The 16,748-nt window shown below is 37.5% G+C and overlaps 1 protein-coding gene across 18 annotated transcripts in view; it reads right to left on the reverse strand.

The window, feature by feature from the left end:
* Nucleotides 1-12,333, reverse strand: part of LOC121262318 (mesocentin-like) — a 227,672-nt gene extending 215,339 nt beyond the window's left edge. For 5 of the 18 annotated variants that reach the window (XM_041164738.1, XM_041164736.1, XM_041164739.1 and 2 more), the window contains exons 1-8: nucleotides 12,005-12,332; nucleotides 11,366-11,872; nucleotides 10,982-11,233; nucleotides 10,598-10,849; nucleotides 10,211-10,465; nucleotides 9,827-10,078; nucleotides 9,450-9,695; nucleotides 9,036-9,311 (exon numbers count right to left, since the gene is read on the reverse strand). In XM_041164738.1, the coding sequence (XP_041020672.1) occupies nucleotides 9,036-9,311; nucleotides 9,450-9,695; nucleotides 9,827-10,078; nucleotides 10,211-10,465; nucleotides 10,598-10,849; nucleotides 10,982-11,233; nucleotides 11,366-11,872; nucleotides 12,005-12,178 (2,214 nt within the window). In that variant the 5' untranslated portion in view covers nucleotides 12,179-12,332. Of the gene's footprint in view, nucleotides 1-8,683; nucleotides 8,903-9,035; nucleotides 9,312-9,449; nucleotides 9,696-9,826; nucleotides 10,079-10,210; nucleotides 10,466-10,597; nucleotides 10,850-10,981; nucleotides 11,234-11,365; nucleotides 11,873-12,004 lie in introns of all 18 variants that reach the window. The other 13 variants (XM_041164751.1, XM_041164750.1, XM_041164748.1 and 10 more) reach the window with 10 other exon arrangements.
* Between the last annotated feature and the right edge of the window lie 4,415 nt (nucleotides 12,334-16,748).

The raw sequence follows: 16,748 nt of genomic DNA on the forward strand, positions 1-16,748 counted from the left end.
CAACAGGATCGGACGAGATGGTCTCGTGCCGACTTCGTGGCCCTTCTGTTGGCGGGGGCTAGAGGATGCTTGGCCACGAACGCGCTCGGCGCGGAACTGGGCATCGCTCGTTGCGTAGTGGGTGCTTGGACACAAACGTGCTGGGTGCGAAACTGGGCATCGCTACGAAGTCAGGACGTGCGGATGGTCTCTAGGGGAGATCATGGTGCATATGGTTAATAGATCGATAGGCTTTTTTCTGAAAAAATAGAGTGTTGAATAAAATGATTTTATGTGATTGGTTTTTTGGAAAAATGAGATTTTATTGATTTGGGTCATTTTCTGAGAAAATGACGGATTATTATTTTTGGGTCAAAATGGGATTTTGACCTGTGTTGGAAAATATCAATTTTCAGGAAAAATGATATTTTGGATTTGATGCATATTTCATCATATGCATGCATGTTGGTTGCATCAATATGTTTTTATCTCGTGGTTGTTTGGTTTATACTTACCTGCAGTACCGTTTTATGGTAACGCAGATTTTGATATAAAGGAGGATGAGGGTGAGCCTGAGGATTCGGCTCCTCCCGAGGAGTGATTGGGATCACTCGTTTATGGTTTGAGACTTGTGTTATATTTTATTTGGAATGACTGTATAACTCTTTTAATCTTTTTATTTATATATTTGTATTAAAAAATTCTGGTACTTAGTTGACTTGTTAAATTTAACCACTGCGTTGTTTATTGTACAATGTTGCATGTACACACACTTGGCACTATCTTTGGGATGTGTGACTGTGTTGTCATCATCCTGACATCTCGATTCTCGTGTCTCCTCATATGGGGGTCGGGGGAGCCATAATTACTAATTGAGAGTTGTCAGGAATGGTGAGTCTATGACTGTTTTGCAATTAGACTAAAATATAGACATTTCTTCAAGATCATTCTCCCTCGTATCTACTTATAATACGAAACTTGTGAATATATTCTTCATTCTTTCTCTTGTTTAACAATATAACATGCAATACTATTTGTTTGACAATCTAGACACAGAACATGAAGATATTATTTGTAGTGTTTTTTTATAGATGCGTGTGACATTGCATAAATAAGCTTAGACCTGTTTGGGAATTAGTGTACATTTATGTATCAACTAATTCCTGAATTGTCCAGTGTGGATAGTTTGGGATTATATTATCTGTATTGCATATTTTTGTTACTCCTACTTTCCACGTTTAATATGAAGTTTCGGTGTCTTCCTCTACTGTTCTTTAGGTATACTGTTCGTAGGGTCACAATCCCTCTATTTGAACTTGTATATTTGGAAAACTATGGGGAGGTGCTGCCGAAATTTCTACTAACGTGGAAAGTAGTAGAGTGACGAGATTTGTGCAATATGGATAATATAATCTCGAATGGGATAAGACCAGCTACTCTATCAAAAAAGCAACTTCGTATTGGAGCATGACATGCATGTGAATTTTCTATGTACGTGTTATTAATAGATAGATACTTTTAGAAATGGACAAAACTTGAATGCGTCTGGGCGATAGACTTGGAAAGGATTACATACCATATGCGCGTGGAGTAAGAACCTTCATTGATTTTGCACGGGCCTCTGCTGATAGTCGTGGTTACATTAAGTGTCCATGTCGAGGGTGTAAAAATTTGTGTGCGATAGGGTTGGATGAAGTAGAAAGTCATCTATTTGTGAATGGTATGGATCTGGAGTATTCCCGATGGGTACTGCATGATGAGCCGTATGAATAGTCAGCAGATGTATTGGTCGATCATCACAATTATTTGCGGCACATAGATGATGATTATGAGCAAGATGAGATGGAGAAAATGTTAGGTGACATTAGAGCGGGGATGTTTATGGATGAGGTTGATGACAATGCCTCAAATGGCGGAGGGACTGATTGTGATAATTTCGCTTCAATGTGGGAAGATGCAAAGTGTGGGCTTTATCCAGGCTGTATAAAACATTCTAAAATGTCGTTTATTGTTCAGTTGCTTCACATTAAGTCATTGTGCGGGATGTCGACGAAAGCAATAAACATTGTATTGGACTTATTTAACTAGATGCTTCCCAAAGGGTCTGCATTGTCCAAGAACTTTTATGAAGCGAAACAGTTGAGAAAGGGATTAGGATTTGAGTACAAGTCCATACATGCATGCAAGAATGATTGTGTTCTGTTCTGGAAGGAGAACGAGGAGAAACAAGTATGTCCTGTATGCGGAGAGTCGAGGTGGAAGGGTAAGAAAAACATGCCGGTTAAGGTGTTACGGTATTTTCCCTTGAAACCTAGATTGCAAAGACTATATATGTGTAAGAAAATAGCTCATGATATGAGCTGGCATGAGGAGAAAAGAGTTAAGAATGACGCATATATGAGGCACCCAGTTGATTCACTTGCGTGGCAGTCTTTCGATAATCAATATCCAGAGTTTGGGATAGAAGCTCGGAACGTGCGCCTGAGACTCACAACAGATGGATTCAACCCTTTTGGGAATATGAGTACAAGTTATAGCACTTGGCCCGTAGTATTGATTCTGTACAATCTTCCACCATGGAGGTGCATGAAGGCCCCAAACTTTTTGTTAACTTTACTCATCCCTGGCCCGAGATCACTTGGGAATGACATTAACGTATTCATGCAGCCGTTGATTGAAGAGCTGAAAGAGTTATGGGAAAACATGTGTTAGAACTTATAATGCATCCATGTCGACATCTTTTCAGATGCATGTTGCGGTAATGTAGACCATAAATGATTTCCCGACATATGAGAATCTTTCTGGCTGGACTACGAAAGGAAAGTTAGCGTGTTTGACGTGTAATAAAGAAACTGCCAGTGAGTGGCTAAAATATTCTCAGAAGTTATGTTTCATGGGTCATTGACATTATCTACCAGCAAATCATGCATGGAGAAGAGAATGTGCTAAGTTTGATGGGAGAGTAGAGGATAGAATTGCACTAAAAGAGTTGTCTGGAGAAGAGATAGTGGAACAACTGCAACATATTAAAGTGAATAATTTTGGCAAAGGTCGGGGAAAGAACAAGAGAAAACGAGGCGCAACATAATTGAATTGGACAAAGCGTAGTATTTTTTTTTACTTGCCGTATGGGTCGTCCTGCATGTTGTGACATGGTTTGGATGTAATGCACATAGAGAAGAATATTTGTGATAATATACTAGGTACATTGATGAGTATTAACAAAAAGACGAAAAACACGATCAAGACGAGAAAAGATCTTGAGAGAATGAGAATTAAACATAATCTACATTTGCGAGTAGAAGGCAATAGGGTGGTCATGCCACATGCATGTTTTACGATGACTAGGGAGGAGAGGATGGATTTCTGCAAATGATTGCAAGGTATGAAGTTGTCAGATGGTTATGCTTCAAATATTGGTAGATGCGTGAGTCCTGATGACAGGAAAATCAGTGGATTGAAAAGTCATGACTGTCACGTATTTTTGTAGAAGTTATTACCTGTGGGAATTCGTGGGAATATGACATCTAATGTACGTGTCACCATAGCTGAACTCTGTATGTTTTTTAAGGATTTGTGCGCTCGGGTAGTAAATCGAGATGTGTTGTCGAAATTGGAAGAAGACATTGCTACTATACTATGTAAATTCGAGCAGATCTTTCCACCATCATTTTTTGATGTCATGGTCCATTTAACAATACATTTACCGCGAGATACTTTCGGGTGGACTAGTGCAGTTCCGTTGGATGTATCCAGTTGAAAGATATTTGGGTCGACTAAAGCGCACTGTTGGGAATAAAGCCAGAGTTGAGAGTTCAATAGCAAAGGCGTATATACACGATGAATGGTTAACATTTTGCTCTCTATATCTTCATGGTGTTGAGACAAGATTTAATCTTCAAGAGCGAAATGCTGATCTTGCTGCTCCGCCTCCTCATGAGCTATTAGTGTTTTCCCAGAATGTACGACCCTAGGGTGCACAAACGGGTTACAATTTAATTGATGGAGAGTTGGGTAAAGTTCGGTGGTATGTGCTAAATAATTGCCGAGAAAATTATGATTATCTCAGGTATGTCATTACATGCTTGAAATAATTATAGTTTTCTTAAAATTAACTATAATTGTTGTGTTCAAAATATACTTCTTTTGCAACATGTTATAACAGTAAGCACATGGACAAACTTAAGACGGAAGGCATAGAAAATATAAAGGCAAGACACGAGGAAGAATTTTCTGGATGGTTTGAAGAACGTGTATGAACTAAAATTAAATATATGTTATATTTTGAAAATTTTAACTCTGGATAATGAAATAATAAATATATACTATTTCAATTTTTAGATTTTGGAACAACATGCTCGTGATCCTGAATCAATTTCTTCTGAATTATATGCATTAGCTCGTGGTCCCTCAAATAGAGTACTTCGATACACTGCATGCACGGTTCGAGGTTATAGATTTCATACTCTGGACCGTGAACATAATAGAAAGACTCAAAACTGTAGTGTGTTGGTCGAGGGGAGTCATAGAACAGATGATATTGACTATTATGGTGTCATACGTGATATTATCGGATTGAAATATCTGGGTGGATCTTGTAACATATGTCTTTAAATGTGATTGGTGGGATCTAGGCGGTGGTCGGGTTTCGATACATAGGGATAATCACTTACGAGTGTCAATACTGCATTTAAATGGTACGAAGATGATCTATTTGTATTGGCTTGTCAAGCTACCCAAGTCTATTACTTGATTGATCCAATGAAAAGTGCTGATGAAGATAGTGGAGAGATAACTTGGCGAGTCGTACAAAAATTTATCCCTCGAAATATATATGAAGCAGAAACGAGTGCAGATTATGAGAATAGTGGAGATGAACATCATGACACTCTGATTGTAGAGGCATACTAGGAAGATGGAGAGGGTATTAACTTGTTTGCTGACCTCGGTGTACTCGAGTTGCTCCCTTTGTGTATAGATGATGTCCCACCCGTCCATCTCGACTCGTCTGTATTAAATGATCATTCAATTCAAGTAAGTGAGGAGGAAGAAGAAGAGGAAAAGTCAGAAGATGAAGACGAATCAGAATCCGGACAGGAGGTGGATAAGGACAATAAAGAAGAGGTGCATGATGATGATGAAGATGTTATTGATAGAGATTCTGAAACAAGCATGGAAAATTCATCCGAAGATGAAGAATAAAAATACTAAATTGTAGAGGCATACTAGGAAGATGGAGAGGGTATTAACTTGTTTGTTGACCTCGGTGTACTCGAGTTGCTCCCTTTGTGTAAAGATGATGTCCCACCCGTCCATCTCGACTCGTCTGTATTAAATGATCATTCAATTCAAGTAAGTGAGGAGGAAGAAGAAGAGGAAAAGTCAGAAGATGAAGACGAATCAGAATCCGGACAGGAGGTGGATAAGGACAATAAAGAAGAGGTGCATGATGATGATGAAGATGTTATTGATAGAGATTCTGAAACAAGCATGGAAAATTCATCCGAAGATGAAGAATAAAAATACTAAATATTTAATTCATATAGGTGACTATAAAATATCTTGAATTTTCATAATTTCTTCTAATTAATTTTCTTTGATATTATTAATTATTTTCAAGAATGCAGCCAAAACAACGAAGAAATGTGCCTCCGCCAAGTCCAAGTCCTGAACCCATTGAGGACTTCCCACTCGAGGAATTCGTTCCTGAAGATCAAGTTAACACAGAAGAGAACAATAGCCAGTCAACACCTACCAATAAGGAAATATTGTCGTTGATAATAAAAAATAGAGTTAATACTTTTGTCTCAATAACTATATAATTTATAATTATACTATCTATTATCATTCAGTTGACGCATCTGCATATCGCGATCATGGCTATACACGTGGCATCTCTCTTGAAAAAAATAGAAGGCATGGAAAATTGATAATTCCACTGGAGGAGTGGATGATAGTGAAGCAGCGCTTTCCTCCTATATTGACACAGTAGTTTGAGTTTATGCTCCATTTTATGTGCGCTCATGGCGAGATGTTCCGAATGAGATTAAGGAGCACATTCAAAGTCGTGTGCTAGTGAGTTTACTTTGAGAGTACATTTTTTTCACCTAGATTAGTATATCATATTTTTAACCCCTTGTTAGGATGAATTCGACCTCGACTTTGGCCGTAGCGAGGATTTGAGAACCGTGAATGAGTTGATGGTTACACTATTCCGACGTCACAAAGGACGATGTTATGACTACTTCAAGAAGTTTGAGATGTTGGAAGAGGCTGCGCAGTCTCCTTTTCAACAGATGAAGTTAGATGATTGGAGAAAGTGTTGTGATCTTTTCGCATCTCCAGATTATCAGGTATTTTACATTTATATCTTTTAATTATTTACATTCATATTTATTCTATATATTATATGTATACATATTACAATTAACATTCTTAATATATTTTGTAACATTTGAGTTCTACAAATGCACAGAATAGATCTACTCTGACTGTCCACCATCATGCCGATTTAAGGTCATGCCACCGTCTTGCTGAAAAAATAGTAATTAAAAAATTATAGATTTCATTTATTTTCCTGATATTCTTTTATTTAAGTATTAACATTATATTTTAAAAATTATTAATGTCGCTTTGTTAGAAACGTGATGATCCTGAAAACTTTTCCCTCATTCATGTCTATGCTGCTACTCACACTAATGAGCATAGTGAGTGGATAGATCCTGTCACTGCAGATAATTATGTAAGCAGTATTAATTTTGTTAAATAAATTATTTATGTAACATTTGAATAATTTAGTTTTTATTTGTATTTCTTTTAATACGTTACTAATTATTTACGATCATTACCTTTCAAATTACAGGAAAAAATGATGAAGATGCAGTCGACTTCTGGGGAATCCTCTCCTAGTGACATAGACATATTCAAGCAAGTGCTCGGGCCGCAGTCTAGTATGGCAAGAGGTTTGGGACAATCTATCAAGCATAGATGTTCATCCTCCTCAACCTCATCGACTTCACAAATTAATAATCTTACGGCAGATTTAAAAACTACACGGCGTGAGAATGAGTATATGAGATCGAGACAGCAAGAGTTAAAGAGTCTCTCTTAGAACGACAGTCTCATTTAGAGACGCGTTTGTAAGACCAACAGAGAGACCAGGAAGAAAGAATACGTAGTGAAGTGTAAGAGCAAGTGCAACAGAAGATGATGATGCAATAGAGCGTTTTATATCGTTGCAACAGAATCACAATGGGCGAGAAAAAAAGAAGAAATAAATTTATCTTTTATAGTGGTGGCTAGTTTTAATATCTAACTTTAAAATTTTATAAGACATTGTTACTTTTTAATTGATGGTATGTAATATGATGAAACAAGTAAAACATCTTTAAATTTTATAAAATTAGTATATCTAATCTGTACGTTCAAATGTAAAATAAAAACATTCGAACGTTTATTCACATTCGAACTAACGTTCAAACGTAAATACATATTGTACGTTCAAACGTTCTAACCCTCAAATGAACAAAACGTTCAAATAAATCACCGATTAACATTCCAACAAACCTCCAAACATACCACTTGCATTCGAACACTCATTCGTTTACATTCGAAATAACGTCCGAACATTAAAGCTTACATTTGAAAATTAATGCGTTTACATCCAAACAAAATTTTGAACGTTTATTCTAATTAATATTCAGACGCATGAACATAAATATGATACATTCATATTCAACTAACGTCAACTTCTCATTCGAGTACCAATCAATGAGATTACCGTTCGAACATTTAATTTAACATCCAAACGTGATTTTTTGTGACAGTTCTCAACCATCACAAAAAATAAAATGTTCAAACATTCTACCAAACAAAACACCTCGGATGTAAACAAAATTTTGAACGTTTATTCTAATTAATATTCAGACGCATGAACATAAATATGATACATTCATATTCAACGAACGTCAACTCTCATTCGAGTACCAATCAATGAGATTACCGTTCGAACATTTAATTTGACATCCGAACATGATTTTTTTCGACAGTTCTCAACCATCACAAAAAATAAAATGTTCAAACATTCTACCAAACAAAACACCTCAAACCGTCACCAATTATTTTCTATAACGCATTTTAGGTGATGGTTACAAACTGTCACCAATATTAGTGACGGTTTCTCATTCAATTCTGTGTCACAAAAGACATCTGTTGTAGTGATATATCCCCCAGAAAAACAGATCGGATCAGATCGATCACAAATATTGGCTTGCTTCCCAGATGTCGCCTAAGGGAGGTCGATTGCCCTCCATATTTTCACTGTTCTACGGTGGATCAACTTATTGGGAGGATCTACCTTATCCCATGTATGTGCATATACCAGTTCAAAATTCAAATACAAAGGATTATGAAATAAATTAATTAATTAAGGTTTTATCTTAGAATAACTCATGTAAATTAAGAAAGCAGGCTGAAGCCCGATAGTATATATGCTTAAATATGCACCACATAACATATTAACCAAAAACCAAAAACAACACACAGTACCCCAACATATGCATGCATGCACGTACGCATGCATCTCATATTAAAGACGTGCTTTAGCCTGTAATTAAGCAAACCTCCACCGAACAGGATCTGGACCTTAATTATGATACAATCTAATCCTAACTTACAAAGGAGCATTTCACACACACCTATGCACCTTCTCTTTGATCTTTTCCATCACACCCTTCTTCTCTGCATGCTGATGATGCTGCGCCTGTTCCCCAGTACCGTAACCGCCAGACGTCTTAGTAGGAGTCGTTGTAGTCGCAGATGATGTATCATTTCGCCGGTCATTGTTTCCAACTCCAGGTATGTTCTCCGTTACCTTCTCATTCAGCCCCTTGTTCCTTCTCCGGCCTTGCCCATCGTACTCGGTCTGTATTAAAATAAATTAATTCACAAAAAAACATAGATATATGGTAAAACAAAAGGTGAAAACAATATATAATGTTTTATAAGATAAGGAAAGAAAAATATGTTTATCATGTAGTACTGAGAGGAGTACTTACGGAGAGGTCATGACGCTGCTGCTGCTGCCCACCTTGGAGAGTAGTGCCGCTGTGGCGCTTTAGGTTGCCATGCTCGTCCGTAGGAATCACGTTGCCGTATTCGTCTTTGCGGATAACGTTGCTGTATTCGTCTTTGCGGATAACGTTGCCGTATTCGTCTGTAGTCGCAGATGATGTATCATTTCGACGGTCATTGATTCCAACTCCAGGTATGTTCTCCGTTATCTTCTCCTTCAGCCCCTTGTTCCTTCCCCCGCCTTGCCCATCGAACTCGGTCTGTATTACAATAAATTAATTCACAGAAAAAGAAAAATATTTGGTAAAACAAATGGCGAAAACAAATACATAAGGTTTTAGAAGATATGAAAGAGAAGTATGTTTATTATGTTATGCAGTACTGAGAGGAGTACTTACGGAAAGGTCATGACGCTGCTGCCGCTGCTGCTGCCCACCTTGGAGTGTAGTGCCGCTGTGTCGGATTGGGTTTCCATGCTCGTCCGTAGGAATCACGTTGCCGTACTCGTCTTTGCGGATAACGTTGCCGTATGCATCTGTAGTCGCAGATGATGTATCATTTCGATGGTCATTGTTTCCAACTCTCTCCGTTATCTTCTCCTTCAGCCCCTTGTTCCTTCCCCCGCCTTGCCCATCGAACTCGGTCTGTATTACATTAAATTAATTCACAGAAAACATAGATATATGGTAAAACAAAAGGCGAAAACAATATATAAGGTTTTAGAAGATATGAAAGAAAAGTATGTTTATTATGCAGTACTGAGAGGAGTACTTACGGAAAGGTCATGACGCTGCTGCTGCTGCTGCTGCCCACCTTGGAGTGTAGTACCGCTGTGTCGGATTGGGTTTCCATGCTCGTCCGTAGGAATCACGTTGCCATATTCGTCTTTGCGGATAACGTTGCCGTATGCATCTGTAGTCACAGATGAATGATTTCGATGGTCATTGTTTCCAACTCCAGGTATGTTCTCCGTTAATTTCTCCTTCAGCCCCTTGTTTCTTCCCCCGCCTTGCCCATCGTACTCAGTCTGTATTACATTAAATTAATTCACAGAAAAACACAGCTATATGGTAAAACAAAAAGCGAAAACAATATATAAGGTTTTAGAAGATATGAAAGAAAAGTATGTTCATTATGTAGTACTGAGAAGAGTACTTACGGAAAGGTCATGACGCTGCTGCTGCTGCTGCTGCCCACCTTGGAGTGTAGTGCCGCTGTGTCGGATTGGGTTGCCATGCTCGTCCGTAGGAATCACGTTGCCGTATTCGTCTTTGCGGATAACGTTGCCGTATGCATCTGTAGTCGCAGATGATGTATGATTTCGATGGTCATTGTTTCCAACTCCAGGTATGTTCTCCGTTATCTTCTCCCTCAGCCCCTTGTTCCTTCCCCCGTCTTGCCCATCGTACTCAGTCTGTATTACGTTAAATTAATTCACAGAAAAACAAAGCTATATGGTAAAACAAAAGGCAAAAACAATATATAAGGTTTTGGAAGATATGAAAGAAATGTATTTTTATTATGCAGTACTGAGAGGAGTACTTACGGAAAGGTCATGACGCTGCTGCTGCTGCTGCCGACCTTGGAGTGTAGTGCCGCTGTGTCGGATTGGGTTGCCATGCTCGTCCGTAGGAATCACGTTGCCGTATTCGTCTTTGCGGATAACGTTGCCGTATGCATCTGTAGTCGCAGATGATGTATGATTTCGATGGTCATTGTTTCCAACTCCAGGTATGTTCTCCGTTAATTTCTCCTTCAGCCCCTTGTTCCTCCCCCCGTCTTGCCCATCGAACTCAGTCTGTATTACATTAAATTAATTCACAGAAATACATAGCTATATGGTAAAACAATAGGCGAAAACAATATATAAGGTTTTAGAAGAAATAAAAGAAAAGTAAGTTTATCATGTAGTACTGAGAGGAGTACTTACGGAAAGGTCATGACGCTGCTGCTGCTGCTGCCCACCTTGGAGTGTAGTGCCGCTGTCTCGGATTGGGTTGCCATGCTCGTCCGTAGGAATCACGTTGCCGTATTCGTCTTTGCGGATAACGTTGCCGTATGCATCTGTAGTCGCAGATGATGTATGATTTCGATGGTCATTGTTTCCAACTCCAGGTATGTTCTCCGTTAATTTCTCCTTCAGCCCCTTGTTCCTTCCCCCGCCTTTCCCATCGAACTCAGTCTGTATTACGTTAAATTAATTCACAGAAATACATAGCTATATGGTAAAACAATAGGCGAAAACAATATATAAGGTTTTAGAAGAAATAAAAGAAAAGTAAGTTTATCATGTAGTACTGAGAGGAGTACTTACGGAAAGGTCATGACGCTGCTGCTGCTGCTGCTGCTGCTGCCCACCTTGGAGTGTAGTGCCGCTGTGTCGGATTGGGTTGCCATGCTCGTCCGTAGGAATCACGTTGCCGTATTCGTCTTTGCGTATAACGTTGCCGTATGCATCTGTAGTCGCAGATGATGTATGATTTCGATGGTCATTGTTTCCAACTCCAGGTATGTTCTCCGTTATCTTCTCCTTCAGCCCCTTGTTCCTTCCCCCGCCTTGCCCATCGTACTCAGCATGACGCTGCTGCTGCTGCTGCTGCCCACCTTGGAGTGTAGTGCCGCTGTATCGGATTGGGTTGCCATGCTCGTCCGTAGGAATCACGTTGCCGTATTCGTCTTTGCGTATAACGTTGCCGTATGCATCTGTAGTCGCAGATGACGTATGATTTCGATGGTCATTGTTTCCAACTCCAGGTATGTTCTCCGTTATCTTCTCCCTCAGCCCCTTGTTCCTTCCCCCGCCTTGCCCATCGTACTCAGTCTGTATTACATTAAATTAATTCACAGAAAAACATAGCTATATGGTAAAACAAAAAGTGAAAACAATATATATGGTTTTAGAGGATATGAAAGAAAAGTATGTTCATTATGTAGTACTGAGAAGAGTACTTACGGAAAGGTCATGACGCTGCTGCTGCTGCCCACCTTGGAGTGTAGTGCTGCTGTGTCGGATTGGGTTGCCATGCTCGTCCGTAGGAATCACGTTGCCGTACTCGTCTTTGCGGATAACGTTGCCGTATGCATCTGTGCTATGGGCTGCCCCGTATGTGTTTTGGAGATGTGCCATTTTCAAGGTTAACAAGCGGAAACAAAATCACAAGCAAAGGCTGAGAATTTTAACGGAAGTGTATAAAGGTAAGCTTGCTAGCTGCGACTGTTCTTTGCACGGATAGAGGATGGATTAAGAGTGAGTACCTTCGATTACTTTGGACTAACTTGTATATATCGGTAGAACTGGTTATGTATATATATGAACATGCATGACGACAGAATTTTTACACGTGCCGCGTTTCAAATTGCTAAACGTGCCACGTTATTACTCATGGCCACGTGGAAGTGATAGAAGCCTAAAAATATCCGAACACGTCGGTTTGAGATGAAGTTTCGTCGCCGACAATGAGTAGACGTTTATCATGTTCGAACACGGCTACTCATAAACTGAGATGAAGTATCCGTTTGAGATGAAGTTTTGTCGCCGAACACGTCTTAATTTGCATCATTTGGAGAGACATCATGTGGCCGGATCTTTCGTTTCTCTTTTGACAGAAAGCAAAATCCAAAATTCGGAAAAATAAACTTCCACGTGGCGATGAGTAATAACGTGGCACATTTAGCAATTTGTAACGCAGCACGTGTAACAATTCTGTCGGCATGCATGTTCGTACACATAATCAGGGCTACCGATATATATAAGTTAGATTTCCTATTGAATGTCCGGTTGCCGACACTTCTGGGATGCTGCTTCTTGAATGTTCCAATAGTCATTAAATTTCATATTATTAAAAAAAATCATTTATACAACTACTGGTTTACAAATTACAGGTCAGTATTACTTTATTGCCGAAGGACCTGGTACTTTGAAGATTGGTTCGAAGTATTTCATCTACCTAATTTTCCTATCTTGAAAAAATAGGGGCACCGTGCATTCTTTTATCAATAATCATCTTCCATTAGATGTAGGCTTGATTTCGTTTGTTTAACCTTTCAAATCATCTCTTCTTATCTCATTTTAATATTTAAATATATACTATTTAAATATAAATATTTTTTTAATTTCAAATTTTTTTAATTTTTTAATTTTTTATCTAATCATTACCTAATCATTACAATTTTTTCAAATTTTCAAACAAAATGTTAAAAATAATTCAACCTTTTTAAATCTCTAAATAAAAAAATAAAAAAAAAAACAAAAAATTGTTAAGAAATTATATTCTAACTCTCTTTTAACTTTCTAATTATTTTATTCAATTTTTTTCTTCTCATTTCTCAAAATCTCACAAAAATCTTATTTCAAATAATTTTATTATTATTTATAAATAATTCAATATTATTTATAAATTTTTCATCTCATCTATGTAATCAAATGAAGCCTTAATATTTCTCAAGAACTATTAATTTTTAGAACTCATTCTATGTATTTATAATTACTTCTGAGGTGCAGTGTATGTGACTGGAATTTACTCTGTATGATGGGTTCAAAGAATCTGAGAGGTCCCCGACATAAAATATATATATATATTATAATTCTTTCACTTTAAGCTATTAATTTTTTTTAAGAAAATAAAAATTCTTTTTTTATTATGAAATAAAAATCACACTCGGTGGGTCCATTAGATATGAAAATATTAATTTATTTTATCTTTATATTTAATAAACATGTAGATGATTGCGTATTTTTATATTAAATTTATTATTGTGAACAAAATATTATCCTTGTGATACCTCAAGATTCTGTTTGAAATTTGACAGACTTTGAAGCATCAAAACATACAACACAAAATTACCTGCTCTATTTCATGACAATTAAAAATACAATGCACCTAATATGCATCTAAACATTATGCAATATTTGTAGCAGATAATTTTTTTTTCTTTGAGCAATACATAAAGTATCAAATGCTATATCCCAAAACATTAAAACATATTTCATAAACTGAACATAATAGACATTTATGTTACATCACAAGTCTAAAAAGTTTGCAACCATAAGAGTACTGAAGACAGAGTTCCCCATGTACATGCAAAACTAAGGTAACTACTAAGCTAATCCATCGAGTAGCTCACACAACTCGGTCAAGGACGCCATAATACTATTGATAAAATGGAAAATCGAAGCTATGAGCTCCGCATCGTGCCATCATTGTGCATGTCTAGTCGATCGCCCTCATTCGATCATCTACCGCATCTCTTGGTCCTAAGGGGGAAAATGGTAATTGAAACTATAATGGTGAAATTTGATTACAAATCTCAGTAAGTTAATAAAGAACTTAACTGACAGTTTTGAGATGCATGCATGACAGTAAAAGCACGATTGCAAAACATAATCATAAATGAGCTTGACGTGTCATGATAAATAACATGTCATGTGTTGACATGACTTGAACTGAACTGAAATGAAATGACCTTGAACATGGGATGAACTGAAACTATACACGAACTTGAACTGAATATGAAATAAACATGACGTGAAACTGAGTTTGAAATTGAACATGAAACTTGACATGAACTGAACATGAACTTAACGTGAAATTGAACATGAACTTGAATTTGAAATAACATCATGAAGTGAACTATATTCTTGTCTTATGGAGTTACCATGATGTCCTTGTCTCATGGGATTACCATGATGATGTTGTCTTGTCTCGTGGGATTTCCATTATAGTGTAGACTTGTCTCATGGGATTGCCACATAATATTTATTTATTACACATTATATTTTGTCACTAAAGATTTATCTATTTCACGTTATGTCATGTCACGAAACCTTTGTCTGTTTCATGTTATATCATGTCATGAAATATTTGTCATGTTATGTCATGTTATGAAATGTTTGTATGTTTCATGTTATGTCACGTTACGAAGTGTTTGTCTATTTTATGTTGTGTCATGTCATTCATCTCACATAAAAGTCAAGTGAGATGATATGACTGTGCAAAAAGAGTGAATATGAAACTGAAGATTTTTGCCTGATTATGTGAATATCCTTTGAATTTGTTTTGATAATGTGAAGATGATATGACTCTGTCCAGTACTCTGTATTGATATGATGTGGTATCTGGAAACCATTGGCATGACATTCTGATTCTATATTTGATTTTGTTTATGCTTTGCTCTGACCTTACCATGAGAATAAAATTGTGGCCTCTGTTATATGGTTGGTACCAAGATATATGTTTCTGAATGCACCCACTTTGGAGCAAAGTGATTTTTCTGTGTGGTTTTTCTAATGTGCACACTTGGGACTCATAGAATGATAAGGGAAGTTCATATTCTGATACTGCCAGGTTTGGCCACCGGGGATAGCACAACCCTACCACGGGATTTAAACATGGTCTATGTTCTGATATGATGCTTTGATATGATATAATATGATATGATATGATAACTGATAAGATGATGATATTCAATTATGTTATGCTAAATGAATTTTGAATATGAACATTTTAAAGTGTCACTCTGATATTTTGATAACATGTTTTGGATCTGTATTATGGAATTATAATGTTTTGTTCAAACTCTGTGAAAAGATTTAGGTTTACATACTAGTATATTGTAACGCCCCGACACCCACATACAAAAAAAATATGGGAATCGTGACGTTGGGATGAAGACAACACGGTCATGCATCCCAACAAAATGTGCTCAAGTGTGTGTAACATATAAAGGTGCACAATAAAAGTAGCAGCGGATATTATAATAGTCAACTAAGTACCAAAATTTTAAATACAAATACTCAAAACAAATTATCCTTAAAAAGTTATACAGTCATTCTAAATAAAATATATACAAGTCTCAAACCAAAACAAGTGATCCCGGATCACTCCTCGGACGGAGCCGAATCCTCAGGCTCACCCTCATCCTCCTCTGCATTAAAATCTGCATATTACCAGAGAACGGTACCACAGGTAAGTATAAACCAAACAACCACGAGATAAAAAGATATTGATGCCACCAACATGCATACATATGATGAAATATGCATCAAATCCAAAATATCATTTTCTCTGAAAATGGATATTTTTCCAACACACGCCAAAATCCCATTTTGGCCCAAAAATAGTAATCCGTCATTTTCTCAAAAAATTACCCAAATCAATAAACATCATTTTCCCAGAAAATGAATCATATAAAATCCTCTTATTCAACACACGCTATTTTTTCAGAAAATAGCCTATCAATCCATTAACCATATGCACAATGATCTCCCCTAGGGATCATCTGCATGTCTTAGCTTCATAGCGATGCCCAGTTTCGCGCCCAGCGTGTTCATGGCCAAGCATCCACTATGCAACGAGCGATGCCCAGTTCCGTGCCCAGCGCATTCTTGGCCAAGCATCCTCTAGCCCCAGCCAGTAGATGGGCTACGGAGTCAGCACGAGACCATCTCGTCCGATCCCGTTGTCGCCTAGCGAGAACCCAGGGGACGTCACTCAGCACCAAGATAATACCCATCTCGGCTTGGGGTCATGATACACACACACTCAAAATCCTTTAACACATGAAAATCCAGTTTTCATGAAACACATGAACATGAATACATATACACGAAAACCCAGTTTCCTTTACAAACATGATCATGCGTGCAATATGCCATGTACATGAACAAAACCATACCAACAACCAACATTTCACAATAC

The sequence above is a fragment of the Juglans microcarpa x Juglans regia genome, chromosome 4S, assembly GCF_004785595.1.
Source record: "Juglans microcarpa x Juglans regia isolate MS1-56 chromosome 4S, Jm3101_v1.0, whole genome shotgun sequence".
Lineage (NCBI taxonomy): Eukaryota > Viridiplantae > Streptophyta > Magnoliopsida > Fagales > Juglandaceae > Juglans > Juglans microcarpa x Juglans regia.